Here is a 17,347-nt window from a genome sequence, read left to right as displayed (position 1 = left end):
CAGTGTGCGAAACCTAGCGCATGCAGCATAGTGAACAGGCTTTCAATGTGTAGCTAACATAAGAAATAACAGTAAATATATTTGTTTAAATGTGTGCTTATGCTGTATTATTAATTTGAACATTTCAGATAGATTTCAGGTAAGTAGTTGCCATGGTCACATGAAAGACTGATACTGTAAGTTAAATAAGTATAATTATATATGATAATATAAATATATTTTTATCATTTTAAAAAGTATTAAGTAATGTGGAAAAATAAAGGAAGATTGAGAAGACATTTATATAAACGGAATTACGTATGAATAGTGCATCCTTACTTAAGAGTAACCCCACTGAACATAGTGGGACTTAACATCTAAGTAAAGATTTGTCAGATTGCACTGTACTGTTATATAAACGTTAACTTCCAAAGAAAGGCACTTTTTTATTGAAATGATTGAATAAAACTAGCATTGTCAGAAAATAAAAGCACATTTATTTAAAAGCTATTTCTTTGGCCTCTTACTTTTTGTGTTATTTCTGAGCTGTGTTTCTTAACCTATATTTTAAGTTAATGCATTTGACAATTGAAAAGAAATAATAATGAAAAAAAAGATTGATTCTCAATTGACCAATATGGAGCTACTGCTGTGCCATTGTTAACATTTTTTATCATAAACGTTGCAAGCAGATTGTCAGAAAATTGCTTAATACGATTATTGATTTTTCTTCTCTTTCTAAGCTCAGCTTTGGAGGGATTCCAGTACCTGGAAAATCAGGGCTGTTACCATGGAAAAACTTTCATGGGTGTTTTGAAAATCTTTATTACAATGGTGTGAACATTATTGATTTGGCCAAGAGACATAAACCTCAAATCAACATTATGGTAAGAAAAGTTGGGCTGGGGAGCACCTTGACTTGTATAACAATGTTCCAATCGCAGTCTAAGGCTGCAGACCACAAATCTCGCTTTATGTAAGGGTGCAAGCCCTAAGATGATTTAATTTAAGAAAGTTCATAGCAGGAAAGTTTCCTATTGCATCCTTCACCATTCAGCCACTTGCACTCCCTCAAGTTTTTCTCTGCATCATGTTGCGATGTGAACAGATGTTAGGAGAGGATACATTTCTTAGATATTATCCTTCCTTCCGCATATTTGAGAGTTCAGCAGACTGCTATCCCTTTGCATCTTAAAAGGGAAGCTTAGATTAGCTAGTTTCAGCATTTTAGTTTACGTAATCCAGGATGCTTCAAGGCACAAACAAAATAGTATTGTAAAAGGTAAAAAAAAGCATTTACTCACTCAGAATACTTGTTGAAGAGTAACAGATACAGCAGCTTTGTTCAGGCAGGCTTAAAATGGTAATTCAGTTTCAAAGACTTGCTTAGGTCTAGCTTAAAATGTAGTTTGAGCTTGGAGGTCAGAGTCTGTAGATGTTGTCACATTGCTGATAGAGTGGAAAGAGATGGAAATATATGAATATGGTGTGCCCAGGCAGATAGGAGAATATATAGCTATGTGCTCCCCCTGTCAGGGCACAGTGGGGGTGTCTCTCACAGAGTTCTCTCTAGGAAGTTTACAAGAAAACTCTGTGAACTTCATCTCCTGTCATTTGCCTTTCTAGCAAGACATGAATTGTTGGTTTGACTGCATTTCAAGCATCCTGCAGATCAGAAGGCCCTTCTGAACAACGTAGGATGGGATAGGGTTTCTTGGGTTGCTGGGAGAAGGAGGAGGTGAGAAATGTCATTTCTGTGAACTTCTTTAAGTTAAATGATTTTAGGAAGAAGATATGACTTCAGCTGATTGCACTCCCTCAGAAGCCCTCTATACTTCATCTCCCATTGTGGACATGAGTCCCAACACCCCAGATAGGCTTTGGCGTAGGGCTACAGAAAGGAAGGCTCAGGAAACTTTCCTGCCATGAACTTTCTGAACATATATTGGGTTCCAAGCCAAGACAACTGTGCTCCATTACCTCCATTTGCATGAAAGTGGCTTACATTTAAGTACCCTCTTTTAATTGGGTTATGGATTAAGCTGTAAATCACGATGGAGAAGCTAGCATTATTGACTCTCTGTATGCAGGAACTGCAAGGAGAGGAGGGCATGGAACAAATGGTGGAAACTGACCCAGTTCTTCCATCATTCCAAAGTAACATAAATATGGGATGGAGACAAGATTAATGTAATCACTAATGGTGTGAATGGTGTGTCTTGTTTTGTGTTGACCTTGTTGTTGTTGACATCCATCAGTCTTGAGAGACAATGGAATGTTTCTCCAGGGGTGAAGTCAAACCACTGTGTTAGCAGCACTGAAGAGACCTCCCTGGGGCGAAAGCCTGGGCAGTTTATATGAAGGTCCTGGGCTGCTCAGATGACAAGATCTGTTTCTTGGCCTTGTTGATGTGGTCCAAAGGAAAGCAGAGGAATATGTTTGGCATAGAAAAGAGGACAAGGAGTTGCAGCTTGATTACAGCTGGAAATGAGGATTAAGGAGTTACCTGGAACATTTGGATTGGATTGTGTCTGAATCATGTTGGCTGTGGTTACAATGAACAGCTAAAAACCCAGTCTTAATAAGTTGTATTGTTTTCAGTACTTCCTCTGATAATAGTGCCTCATTTATTTAGAATCCCTTTCTGCAGCTGTGGATCTATGTGCCCCGCCCCCCATCCCCATGAGAACTATTATATGTTGTTGTTACCTGCAAAGTACAAGAGAGGCAAAATATACCTTCTGCTGTGCCAGTCTATTATTCACATCAACAAGACTCTAGGGCTCCTTCAATTGTTGTGTCTATGTGGAAACTACGGTGGTACCTCGGGTTACAGACACTTCAGGTTACAGATGCTTCAGGTCTTCGCTAACTCAGAAATAGTACCTCGGGTTAAGAACTTTGCTTCAGGATAAGAACAGAAATTGCGCAGCGGCGGCACGGAGGCAGCGGGAGGCCCCATTAGCTAAAGTGGTGCTTCAGGTTAAGAACAGTTTCAGGTTAAGAACAGACCTCCAGAGCGAATTAAGTTCTTAACCTGAGGTACCACTGTACTGAAAATTGCCTCCTCTTGCTGGTGTTTGTCTTTAACATTTTGAAAGGTGCTAACTCACTTTCTCCCACCAGAAAATACCATATTTTTTGCTCTATAAGACTCACTTTCCCCCTCCTAAACAGTAAGGGGAAATGTATGTGCGTCTTATGGAGCGAATGCAGGCTGCACAGCTATCCCAGAAGCCAGAACAGCAAGAGGGATTGCTGATTTCACTGCGCAGCAATCCCTCTTGCTGTTCTGGCTTCTGAGATTCAGAATATTTTTTTTCTTGTTTTCCTCCTCCAAAAACTAGGTGCGTCTTGTGGTCTGGTGTGTCTTATAGAGCGAAAAATACAGTATATCCCAGAACACAAAATCAAATAGGGTAGCACCTTCATGGTTGCCGCCCAAAGGTCTGCAGTTCAAAGGACCTCTTATCTCAGGCCCCATCTGTTTAAAGCACTACAATGCTGCTTTAATAGTCATGGCTTCAGCCAAAGAATCTTGGGAATTGGTTTGTTAAGGAGGCTGAGAGTTGTTAGGAAAATCCCTAGCCCACTCAGAGAACTATAATCCCCAGAATTCCCTGGGAACAGGTACTGATGGTTAAATTGCTATGAATATTGTAGCTCGGTGAGGAGAATAGGGGTCTCCTAACAACACTCAGAACCCCTAACTAGCTACAGTTTCCAGGGTTCTTTGGTTGATGCCATGGCAGTTTAAAGCGATACCGTAGGGCTTTCATTGTATAGTGCAGATATGGCCTTAGTCCGTGAACTGGTATGCAAGTCATTTAGCCGCAGCTCTTTCCACTTCTGGAGACAGCAACAGCATCCTAGTTAATCCTAGGACTCCACACTATCACCAACAGGCAAAACGTAGGGCAGGCCTGTGTTTTATCTGGTGCTTGCCACATATGGAATTTCCACACGAAACCACCAGCTGACGCAAAGAACCTGCGAGAGTCTTCTAATAATATGCTCAGAGACTATCTATTTCACCCTGAAAGCACTTACACAACAGCCTCCATCTTCTTCAAATCAGCCCTATATTTGTCCTGGGTTTGCCTGCAAAACCATTGACTGAGAAATTGTAATGGTTGTCATTGCCAGGTTTGGAGTTGTTGCTTTGCATTATTCCATCTGTATCTTGTAATGAAACAACCAGCTAGATTCAGATTTTATCACTTCATATCTAATTATTGATAGACAGAGGCATTGAAAACTTGTTTGTCTATGCATTCACCCAATATTTTGTTTCTTTCATTTATTTCTAGGGCAACATATCTTTTGCCTGTTCGGAGCCCCCAATTATTCCAGTCACTTTTTTAAACCCCAATAGTTATCTTGCATTGCCTGGCACATCGGGGCATGATGAAATTTCGATCAGTTTTCAGTTTCGGACCTGGAACAACGAAGGGCTCTTACTGTCAAGTAAACTATATCAGACTTCAGGTGGCCTCCTCATGTATCTGAGTGATGGGAAGGTTAAACTGAGCCTCTATAAACCAGGAAAGACACAGAGTGACATCAGTGCAGGTAACAGAAAGCAGGTGAAAAATAATTGTGATGTGATTACACGTGTCACATTCCAGAGGTCCAATACAGCTGACTTCATTGTTTGTGGGGTGGTTGTTTTGTGTGTGTGTGTGTGTGTGTTTACACACCTTCCTTTTTCTCTTTCCCCCCTCACACAGAGGGTTCTATAAATGCTACACTGACCCAAGATTCATCTTGCGTATGTGCTTTTTAAAAAGAATCCAATCCGTTTCTGTGCTCTGAGCTATCTGCTCCAATCTTGAATTTGTGTTCTGTTCTGCCCTATGTAAAACAAAGCTATGGGTTCCCCATCCATTCTAATGGGAAATCTAAACATGGCTATAGCTCTCCTCCTTTTGGCAGAAGTTGATGAAATCCGCAGGTGGAGGAGCCCTTTCAGAGTGGATGGGCAGAACAACCCAAACCCCAAATCTACCATGATGGGGAGGATAAAGTGAGTTGAAAGTGTCCCTTTGCCCAGTCTTGCACCAGCAGTGGGGAGCCCCATTGCCAAGGAGAGACACAACATACCCACTCAAACAGAACTCTAAAAAATGGGGCATTTGGGGTGTTGGGAGTGGGCAGACCTGCACCAGTACAGGGTTTTCTTGATCCTTTGCTGATCCTGCTGCCATCATATCCCTGGGAGCTGAAGGATCAGTTTGGGATCTGGAACAATGTGCTCCCACTTTCTGCCCTGGCTAGCACGAGGAGCAAGGTTGTGAAGTGGCAGCAGTTACACCACTTCACCAAACCTCACCAAAGTAGTCCATAGATCTGAAGTGACTCCTTCACACACACTTATTGTCAAAGCTTCTGATTATCCAACTACTTTGAATTCTTACCAAGATATTTGGACAAAGAAAAGTGTGGCGTACTGTCTACACTCTTGCAGTGCTTACTGCAGTATATAAAATGCACTAGATGGAATGTAGACTCTTCTGCTGGTCTGCTGCTGAAGGCAGAATGCTGAGCTACCCAATTTGCACCCAGCCAGCTAGACCACACATTCAATGAGTCCTTGTCGGGCTTATCCCCTTCCCCATAATGGTGCTTTCCTTTTAAACCTAGCTTTTTACATGGGTATTTGGGACAAGCTGGTGGTACTGTTGGATTACGATTTGGCTACTGATTTATTTGACTGTTGACGGGTTGTGTTTTTATGCTGATACATTTTGTTACACCTATTGCTGCTGTTTGTGAAATTGTAGCCCAATCTGAGATGGCATAGAAGGGGATATAAATGTATAAACACCTGAATGGAGCGCTACACATGCTCTGCACACACAGAGAGTTCTGACAATGTGTTTGGTAACAATAAGTAGCAATAGTTTCTTATTGTGTGGACAGAGCCCTCCACTCTCATAACTGCAAATGTAGAGGCTCCAACATTTTGATGAATAAGTGTAGGGGAAGGATGGAACCCACTGCCCTAGCCCTATGTGCATTCACTGATCTCATGTTTGGAACACTGGCATGGAACATGTAGTCTAGCACTCTGCTTCCAATAGCATTCTGTTACCAATCAGATGTGCCTGGAAAGATCTGGAAGCTTGAGCAAGAGTCTGGTCCCAGCAAGGTCAATCTTACATTTGACAAACGATGTTCAGTCTTAGAAATATCAATGAGGCATTTCTTCTCAAAACCAGAAGTCCCTAATGCATGCACCCTGCCTGTCATTAAGCTCTTGCCTGGATCTAAGTTTCTCTTCTTATTTAAAGCATCTGTGCTCTATAGAAAGCATGATGAAATCCCCCTTTCAAAAGAAAACAGGATCTGCATCTCAACAATTACTTACAGCTCTCCATAATGAACGGTAACAGCAGTGTAAAATTTGAAATAATTGACTGGTTTCCAGCAGCAATCCAGTATCATGTTGATGATTTACACAGAGCGTTCATCCTAGAATGGAGGCTTTGACATTGATTTTAGTAGCAGCAGGATCAGCTTCAATGTATGCTAACCAATTCAAATAAATAATGCAGAGAGTGTGCCAATTTATGACTAACAGGCTTCCCTGAGCTCACCATCTGAAAATGTTAATTCCACGTTAAGAGTGTCACTGATGTGCAGTTTACTGTGATGTATCTGACTTCCTCCAGAGCAGTTTAAATCACAGTGCAATTACATGCATGTTAATGACACAATCTGAGTTCAGCGTCTCTTTAACAGGTTTCTGGAATGCGCTGTCATTTCCAACTGGCTTTCTGATACGCTATTCTGACAAACTGCCGAACTACAAACACAAATCAAAATCTGTAAAATATTCTTCAACAACTTGAAAATCCAAACAACAAAAAATCAAAGTGCTACATTAAAGTAGACTTTATGTTAATTTTAATGTGACTAAGGCAAAAGCCCTGCGCGGTTGCAAATGTAAGTTTATGTTTGCTTAGGCAACTGCAGCATGTTAAATCTTTCAATAAGACTCCTGCTTTCCTCAGCAAAAAGTTATCTAATGAAACCATACAGTGAACTTTCCCCCCTTTGTACATTTGAAGTGTTTATTGTAGCTACATTCATTGGAGCAAATCAAGTCTGCAAGTAGAGATTGAGTAATTAAATTATGGATGGTTGGACAGTTTTGTTCCCCCTACAGGCAAAGACTTATGACCTGGCTTTCACACATACAGTATGTGATAATTAAATCAGAGCATATTACTTTGAGCACAGCTCTGAGACTTCATTACCAGAGATTTATAAAGATTTCTTTGTCCACATAAAAACAGAGGAAAATGGCACATATTAATTCATGAATGATTAACTTACAATAAACCAAGACCTTCTGTTGCAGAAGGGTTGTTTTTATCTAATGATCCCTATGCAACCTCTTTTGTGAGTTGGCCATCAAATGTTTGGAAAGATGGAGATTTAAAGCAAGAAACTAAGACAAATATAACCAGCTAAATGATGGCTCTGAAGTTTTAAGAAGGCCAAAAGTCTGTGCTGTTAGAATTTTCATTAAGCTCTAGAGTTTTACCAGACTTTGCCAACTGCAATGGTGGAAGCAACATGGTCTTCCAACAGAAATATGGAAATTTTGTGTGAGTTCGCACGATCTACCAATTAATTTTGACATCCTGGCAAAGAGGTCGGAATTACATACAATGCTTCATCATGCTTTGTAGCTGAAACCAAGCATAGCTAAACCAAGCAAAGGCAATCCAGATGAATTTATTCATATGTTGCCTAGTACTCCCATTGGCAATGGCAAACTTATGGAATACATTTTGCAGTATTCTATGAGTGAATGCATTGAATGTGATGCATTAATTTGCTCCAGTGTCTGGTGAACAGTTTCACACTTTGCTTCCATTCTATTAGAATTTGCTGTCTTGGTTCACTGCTAGTCAAAACATTTGACAGATACATGCACACTTGAATATATTTCAGTGGGACTTCTGAAGAAGCACACTGTAAATGAGACTCAAAATTACAAATATCTGCTTCTGATTATTGAGAATACTGCATTAATATTCCCCCATGAGATGTTACACCAATCCACATTGCTGATCGCAATCTTTTTTCAAATGCTTTCTTTCTTCTAGGTGCTGAATTACATAATGGACAGTGGCATTCTGTGTCTTTGTCAGCTAAAAGAAACCGTGTAAGCTTAGTAGTAGATAATGAGTCAACATCTTCGTCTCATGCATCAATACCTATACAGATTTTTTCAGGAGATACTTACTACTTTGGAGGTAAGATGCATTTTGTTGTTGCTGTTGTTTCTGGCCAAAGGTTGCTGACTTGGGTATGAATTTTGCAAATGCATTAATGGTGTTTTGTTACAGAATATTGGCAAGCAACATGCATGTTATTCCTTAAAATAACACAAGTTCAACTTCACTTCCCGTGCAAGCCATTAGTATTTTCTGAAATTCTGGGTTTACACAGGATAATTGAAAACAGCTATCAATTGTTGTTGACTTTAGTGGATATCGTGATTGCATCTTCAGGCTATTACTCAGATAGAGATGGAATCTTAAAGCATTTTAAGGAGATTTCTGCTATATTTTACGTAATACAAATTAACTGCTTTACTGCCCAATAGTTGTTGTTGTCATATTAAGGTTGATCCCATTGTCTTGCTTGTATATTGCCCGGATTGAACTTGATAGTAGCATTATTGGGAAACCATATGAGCAACTGGGCAAAAAATATCCATAGTACTTTTTCCTAAGATATTACAATATTGTCAATGCTGTGCTAAGCAGAATGTGCATGTATAATGAATGAAAATATCACTGGCATCTCTAGGAGTTGAGACGTTCTAAACCAGAATGGAGTGAGGCAAGCCTATGAGGTTCATCTCTGTTACTCCATTTCTTTTTAGAAAGCAAAAACTGAGCCCATCCATCTTCTTTGTTGGAAAATGTGTGTGCAGTCTCTGTTCTTGGGAAATACATGTATTGTCTTCACACCTGCTGCACATACATCTCCTATGAGAGGAGATGTGCATGTTCAACTTTGGGCATTGTAAACAAGAAATGAGAATGAAGCACAGCTCACTGTATTTCCTCTGGGTGTAACTTTTGGGTTGCCTTGTGAAATGGGTTGTATTGTGAAATGTCCATAATAGCATTGTAATTTGTTGGTTGTATACTGAACATGAGTTTATAAATTTAGCATAAAGTATTTTAAGGTAGAGTGGGACGTGGGTGGCACTGTGGGTTAAACCACAGAGCCTAGGACTTGCCGATCCGAAGGTTGGTGGTTCGAATCCCTGTGATGGGGTGAGCTCCCGTTGCTCAGTCCCTGCTCCTGCCAACCTAGCAGTACGAAAGCACATCAGAGTGCAAGTAGATAAATAGGTACCACTCCGGCGGGAAGGTAAACGGCGTTTCCATGCGCTGCTCTGGTTCACCAGAAGTGGCTTAGTCATGCTGGCCACATGACCCGGAAGCTGTACGCCGGCTCCCTCGGCCAATAAAGCGAGAGGAGTGCCGCAACCCCAGAGTCGGCCATGACTGGACCTAATGGTGAGCGGTCCCTTTACCTTTACCTTTTTATTTTAGGGTAGGGATATATGCTATGCTGAGGCCTTGGTTGTGCCCGATGTCTCTTTCTTGTCTTTCTTTCTTTTGGATGGGGATGGTTTTAATTCATGCTTGCATGCATTAGGTCTGTGATTTAATCCATGGGTTCTTCAGCTGCAGAGGTATTTGGGCCGCTTGATGAGGTGGCTTGAGAGTACAGGGCTAGGTTGACCAATGCTGGATAGATTAGGGATGGCACCAGAAGAGAAGCAATGTGTGAGGTGGTCTCAGTGGCAGTAGCACATGGCCGTAGTGGGACAGTAATGTTTACCTGACCTCCCAGAAGCTGAGTCACTGCTGCTTACTGGGAAAGGTCTCCTGCCTCTGCATTTGTGCCATGCCGGCCTCCTGACTTGCTTGCTCCTCTATGCCATCCACTCCTGCTTGATGGGCAACAGTCCCCAGCAAAATACATTGTTTTCATGATTTGTTATCATTTTGCTCACCCACCCCACAACCTAAATGTCAGCACTTTAATTCCAGCTATCCTTATGACATTTGTTGGGATTGATGCCCTCAGAAGGAGCCACCTTGCCTCTGAATTTCATCAAATTCTACCCTAACCCTTGTATATATATTTGGAGGGGGAACATTTTTAAGATGCCCAGGGCAAAATTCTCTGAATTTATTTGCATCTAATTTGGCAGGCCTTATTCACACTGGTAGGCCTAACATACCTGCCCATTTCATCCACTCCTGTCAAAAAGACAAAAGCAAGGTTATAGCCATTTACTTATTTTTTAATTTCCTAATCAAAAAGGGGGGAAATTGACTGGATCTCAAAAAATGCAATGGCTTTCCTTGCAGAAGACTTGTACAATCATTCTTCTGATATTAGACAGGATTCATGCCCTCGGAAGGCAAGGTCCTGCATGCAGCTTTATCTGCTTAATTTCAAAAATATGTTTTTAAAAAACTGTTAGACATTAATTACTTCTTCTTCTTCTTCTTCTTCTTCTTCTTCTTCTTCTTCTTCTTCTTATTATTATTATTATTATTATTATTTTAAAAAGTTTCCTGCACAGAAACCCTTATAACTATTCTTTGGTAGGCTTTAGCCCCTCTGCAGGGACTACCATGTCAGAAAATTCCATCCATTTCTGCCAAAAAGTCAAAAAATTATAGCCATTTTTAATTCCCCAATAGTGGATTGAGGGGTGGGGAGTAGACACAGATGGATGAATCAATTCAGGCAACCCATGAATCACCTCAGACCAAGGAGAGCTGTTGTATAAAGTGCCAAATGTGAATCTAAATTGAACCATGTGGTCCTTTCTTAGTCCTACTGGGTATCTTACCTGAGGAGATCAGTATAAATCTCTTATCAGAAAATTTATGCCAGGCACATTGGAAACTGAATTACTTACCCATAACCCCAATCTCATTGGCAGAAAGCTTTGGGATCAAGCCAACAATTTGGACAGTGTAATCCAAGCACTAATCTCTACTCAAACTGTTGTGGAAAAGTTAGGGAAGAATGCATGAAATCAGAAGTTCATCACTTCCGATTTGTAGCCCAGTCATGCACCCTGCAACTTTCTAAAATAATGGCTGATAGTGCCCCCTCTTCCCTTCCCTTTCCCTTTAATCCAGGCACTATGGGATACAATGTTTTCCCTGTATTATCTCAGTTGTTCCATTTCCCCCAGAAGTTGTTCTGTTGATTTGTATTGTAAAATCCCAAGTTTGTGGTAGCTAGTTTGCTTTAAATCTGGAAGACAGAATACTTAAAAGGTGTGGAGATTTGTGTGTCTCCCTCCCTGCATAGATGTAATTAGTATTCAAATTCGCTATCGTTTTGAGGTCAGGCAGCATAGTCATGCATCTCGAGGTGGGAGACAAGAAGGTGCCTTCACATCAGACCTTGTATTTTAAAAAGTAAGCAGCAAGGGAAGATTAATGATAAAAGAGAGAGAAAACACAGCAAATTCATCAAATTCTATCATACATATTAAATGGTTTCTTTCACTTTGATATATATGAACTTAGCACATTGGTCTGAAATCAGACCATCTGTTCTGTTAATAATGGCGGTGAATGATTTATTCTTTACCAAAAGAATCCTAGGAAATTTTTTGTTATTGTATTGTTTTAGAGACAGGTGCATATGAAGGAACCTTAGAGCGATATCTTTTTATATCGTTATCTTTGCTCTGGAAAACAACTAAAAGTTAAAAAGCTAAAATTCTAAGCATTATCAAACTCTGCTTCCCTCCTAAATGGACCATTTTGAAATGAAAGTGAAGCTGAACAGAAATATGTAGTAAGCAATGTTCCCTTATTGCAAGCCAATGGCCTTCCTGCGTAATGAGGATTTAGTTTCCAAAGGTGTTGAAAAGAGCAAAGAACCATCCTAGTTCCAGATCAGAGGATATATAATTGAGTACAGTTGTACCTCAGGGTACAGACGCTTCAGGTTACAGACACTTCAGGTTACAGACTCCACTAACCCAGAAATAGTACCTCAGGTTAAGAACTTTGCTTCAGGATGAGAACAGAAATCATGCGGTGGTGGCAGCTAAAATGGTACCTCAGGTTAAGAACAGTTTCAGGTTAAGAACGGACCTCCAGAATGAATTACATTCTTAACCTGAGGTACCACTGTACTTCAATTGGTCAGGTATGCCTTGCAACCATGTCATTGTTGTCCCATCCTCTCTGAGGCCAGTAAGACATAGCTGCCTCCATATGCTTCAAGTCAGTGTGAATGCCATCAAGCACACAGGAGTTTGGGGTCAGTAAGAACACTGGGCTTGTATTCCAACTTGGCCACATGTAGTTTTCACTATCTGTGAGAAATTCACCTTGTATCAGTAAAGATGGAAGGAAGATGGAGATTCTGGTATTGCAGGGGGTTGGACCCGGTGGCGCTGTGGTCTAAACCACTGAGCCTCTTGGGCTTGCCGATCAGAAGGTCGGCAGTTTGAATCCCTGTGATGGGGTGAACTCCCGTTGCTCTGTCCCAGCTCCTGCCAACCTAGCAGTTCGAAAGCATGCCAGTGCAAGGAGATAAATAGGTACCGCTCTGGCGGGAAGGTAAACGGTGTCTCCGTGCACTCTGGTTTCCGTCACAGTGTCCCATTGTGCCAGAAGCGGTTTGTCATGCTGGCCACATGACCTGGAAAGCTGTCTGTGGACAAACGCCAGCTCCCTTGACCTGAAAGCGAGATGAGTGCCACAACCCCTTAGTCGCCTTTGACTGGACTTAACCATCCAGGGGTCCTTTACCTTTTTACCTTTACCTGCAGGGGGTTACCTTATATCTAAGTGAACAAGCCCCCAGTACTGTAACATTTTCTCATAGGGGAGTTCCCTTGATCATTTTAGTTGCCATTTTGTGCAACGTCTCCCACTCCACAATATCCTTTTGAGCTGAGACAACCAGAACCATGTGCAGTATTCCGGCTGTGGCAGTACCAAAGAATTGTGTCTTACATTGGTAGTTTTCATTTCAGTTCCTTTCCTAAACACCTTAAGAATGGAATGCAGCTTCTTCACAGCTACTGCATAATGGGTCGACATCTTCATCGAGTGTCCACTGTGACCCCAAAGTCTCATTCTTCTTTGTTCCCTGTGGCGTTTGCCCTAGGATGCGTCAAGGAAAGAGTTAAAAATGGATGTGATGTGATTGGCCAGTGAGAATGTGAGGGGAAAGTAGAAACGAGAGTGGGAGGTTCTGAAAAGACAGTTGAGGTTTGGAAGTTGACAGTTGAGGTTTGGGAGTTGGGAGTTGAGTTTTGCTAGTTGGTTGGTTTGAGTGGGTTGGCTGGTTGGGAAAGGCAGTTGGTAATAGCGAGACAGTTAGGGCAGTTGGTCTGTGAGTGTGGGGTGGTGGCAGAGATAGAGAGAGGAACATAAGACTAAGAAAGTAAAGAGGAACACTTGTTTGGAATGCTGTAATAGTTTTGTTTTAAGTCTGAAATAAAATACACTCTTCTTTATGAATTGAAAAGCTGACTGAGACTGAAGTGATTTTACCAGGAAGGACCTGGTTGGTGGCAGCAGATTAGTGGTGTTTGGGTCAATAGTCCGTGAGACGACCGGGGGCTCCATACGAATGCCACATTCCCCCTTCATTTTAATTGTAATTAGTCATGCACAATTTGCATATAGATATATATATTTCCTGGTGTTATACAACTTAGGTATTCTGCTTTTATTTCACCTAGCCTACAAAAGTAGGCTTCAGCTTGAAAAGGGTTTCATTGAAAGTTATAAGGCCGGTTTCATCGTTAATGCAGGCTTAAGTTATTGCCTGCTAATATTATGAGACAACAAGTCATTTGACTAATATCACCCAAGAGGCAACACTGTTTGATTAAAATCAAAGTAATGTCTTAGTACATCAGTCTTGAGGCGGCAATGTCCTGTAAGGAAAAAAAAAAATCAAGGAAAGAAGTAAAAGGCATCATTTGTCATCCCGAATAACCTATTAACATTTATAGTTCAAACTGATGACTTCACCAAGGGCTTTTACTGTGGAACACAGTGTTACATAGAAAATGAAGAGTTACCAATTTTCATATGCTGCTCACTATGATCTAATTGTTCATTTGTTTCCCTTTTCCTCGCATCTTTTCGGCATTAAGTTTCATTTCTGTAATATATTTTGTTAATACTTGGATGTGCTCAGATATTACATCTGCGGAGTATCTAAAAATAATAGATGAATACGGGATGCTGATGACAGTGATGACAATTATATTAACAATGAATGGCTACTGTAGATTTTATTGCAGAGTCACAGTTGTGGCCCTGTTGTTAAGTGTGAGACAGCTGAGTCGCATCATATAATTATAATGAGAAAGAGGGGGCAAGGTTTTATGGTTCCTCATGTGAACATGGCTTAACTGTCATTCGACATGAATGACATTAGTCACCAGACATTGCCACTTGCAACATGGAATGATAGCTTTACAGCAGACCCTCTGGATATGAACTTAATTCGTTCCGGGGGTCCTTACATACCCCCAAAAAGTGTGTGGTGTGATAGAGTGCTTCTGTGCATGTGTGCGCTGCAAAACCTGGAAGTATACACTTCTGGGTTTGGCGCTTTTGAAACCCGAAAGTTATGTTTCCCGAAGGTAACATGACCCGAGGGTCCACTGTAGTTGCATAGATTCCATGAAGTTATTCCAGTAACAAACAAATTTGGGACTTAGGTCTGCCACTCTGCCACTGACAGCCACTCGTCTCCAACAGAGTGGTGAAGCTGGAGCTAACCACAAGATAAGATACCACACCATATCAATATTCTCTATGTAATGAAAATGTTAAGGGTATGGCCCTTCACAGCTGTGATTCCCTAGCATTTTGGAGCCAATGTAATAAACCAAAAGGGTTTTCGTTGTTGTTGTTAACTGAATTTTGTAAGAAGCATGCTGTGGTGCTATTCTGATGCATTCCTGGTAGTGTTGGCATGCAATCAAAACCTTTTAAAGCTGAAGACTACTTTTGTAGGCTGGGGTGGAAATAAAAGCAGAATGCACCAAAGTTACACAACAACACAACACAACACAACACAACACAACACACAAAACCCTAAATTGATTGACCGTGAATGGAAAACAAAGAATGAGACCTGGGGGTTATAGTGGATAGCTTGGTAAAGCTGTCAGGCAAAATCCCACATGCATTCAGGGGCCATAAAACATTTGCCACTATATGGTCCGAGCATCACCCTGCCACAAGAAGCATGTCCATGATGCCCCATTACTCATGTTACTAGGGGTGCTGGTCTTATAGTTTCTGGCTGAGACCTTTTTGTCCCTACTCTAGTTACAACAGTAATCTTGTCTGGCCACTGCGCCCTGTGATATCCAAAAAGCGAATTATGCCTGGTGACTTCTAAAGTTCAGTTCCCCAATGGGAGACCTGACATCTAGGCTGCACATTTGTTATGAATGAATGTTAAGTTTCAGACTTGTAACTCTGCTGCTGAAAGGCAGACCATTAAAACATGTTGTGTAAATCTTTGGCTCTGCCTCTCTAGTGAAGAAGTGGAACTGTGACTGTGATGCGATTTCCTGATATGTCACAAGAGTGACACTCATGGAGTTTTAGGGTCATGGGACTGCAGAGAGATGTGGAGCTGTTGCCAGCTCCTTTTGTATGAGCTTTTATTTTGAGAGCCATCATTCTATAACTTTTTAAACTGTGATCAATATTTTCAGCTTATGCTTGTGGGTCGTAACTAAACATGAATGCCTGCGGTTAGATGTTGTACAAAAGTTATCAGAGAATTATTTTCCATTTCTACCACTATGCCTCTGAATACAGTGGTACCTCGGGTTACATACACTTCAGGTTACATACGCTTCAGGTTACAGACTCCGCTAACCCAGAAATAGTACCTCGGGTTAAGAACTTTGCTTCAGGATAAGAACAGAAATCATGCTCCGGCGGCACGGCAGCAGCAGGAGGCCTCATTAGCTAAAGTGGTGCTTCAGGTTAAGAACAGTTTCAGGTTAAGAATGGACCTCTGGAATGAATTAAGTACTTAACCCGAGGTACCACTGTACTGCCTGGAGATCACAAGTGAGTGGGACCAAGCCAACCCAGGAGTTTAAGTTTTGTGTCTCTTTTGTAGGAAATAGATACTTTTTGTGTGCTTTAGAGTAGCCCCCCCCCAGTTAACTCTTTCTTATGTGTTATGTTTCCAGGATGTCCTTCTAATGCCAACAGCTCAGAATGTAAAAATCCAATTGGTGGTTTCCTTGGGTGCATGAAACTAATTTCCATTGATAACAAAGCAGTGGATTTAATTTCAGTTCAACAGAACTCAATGGGAAATTTCAGTGACCTTCAGATAGATTTGTGTGGCATTATAGACAGGTAAGAACAGTTTCATTTTTCGGTGGACTGTATTAACTTTGAACACTGCTAATGCTGGAATGTTTGGGTCTTTTCAAATTGCTCTCCTTTCTGGACTTTATATCTCATATGAGTTGGCCACATAAAAATGTTAGTCTGGCTGCTGCTTCTCCCTGAAAAGAGTGATTTGTAGCAGCAGTCCTTCAGGAGGCGAGGGCATGTCGGTTCCTTCTTCTGACCTCTGCTTTTGCCCTGAAATAAATCCATTCTTCTCAAAGTCTCCTGCCCCATCCCAACAGTTTCTTGATACTTATTTACTTTTACTTTTCCTTTGGGTGGCTTTTCTGCTTTCTCAGTCTATGGGTGCATTTAGTAAGCCAGCCCAAAATTATTTTAAAGGCAAAAATTGTTTGGTAAACGTCTTCTGAAGTCTGTGTATCCTCAGACACAGAGGATAGCAGATGCATTTGCTCTGACTGTACATCAAGCCCCCTATGGAAAACCTATAGATAGCCTAGGGATACTTATTAGATTTCTCAAGATCCAAGATCTTGTGGCTGCCAGATGAAAACATTCAAGCAAGTATTAGAATTTCCTTCCAAGCTTGTATCGCCCTACATATTTATTAGCTGCTATTAAGATGTATGTGGTAGATTAAACTGTTGTGTTTAAATTATGCCTTGTCAAGGTGGTCTTTAGCAGAGCAGTTTCTGATTATTTATAGTACATGGTTTTTTCCTTTTAAGCTACGTGATGCATTTAAAGGTGACAAATACAAGATCTGCTTTTCCATCTGTTTCTAAGGCTAAATCAAAATGTTTATCATGTAGTCAGAAATAACTACATATTATGTTCTCTTCTGTCGAAGCTCCCTCTTTAGTTATTTCTTAGTCCATGGAGCAGAGTCAACCTTGGTTGCTCTGAGGGATGACCTCTGCAGAGAGCAG

General features: G+C 41.0%; 1 protein-coding gene across 4 annotated transcripts in view; it reads left to right on the top strand.

Moving 5' to 3' along the window:
* CNTNAP4 (contactin associated protein family member 4) overlaps positions 1-17,347 on the top strand; it is a 274,373-nt gene that overhangs the window by 173,570 nt on the left and 83,456 nt on the right. For all 4 annotated transcript variants that reach the window (XM_081213562.1, XM_081213561.1, XM_081213563.1 and 1 more), the window contains 4 exons: positions 723-866; positions 4,290-4,551; positions 8,100-8,249; positions 16,250-16,421. In XM_081213562.1, coding sequence (XP_081069688.1) covers positions 723-866; positions 4,290-4,551; positions 8,100-8,249; positions 16,250-16,421 — 728 coding nt within the window. The remainder of the gene's footprint in view (positions 1-722; positions 867-4,289; positions 4,552-8,099; positions 8,250-16,249; positions 16,422-17,347) is intronic.

This window comes from Podarcis bocagei (genome assembly GCF_964188305.1).
Source record: "Podarcis bocagei genome assembly, chromosome: 11".
Classification (NCBI taxonomy): domain Eukaryota; kingdom Metazoa; phylum Chordata; class Lepidosauria; order Squamata; family Lacertidae; genus Podarcis; species Podarcis bocagei.
This window is presented reverse-complemented; position numbering and strand designations above follow the sequence as displayed.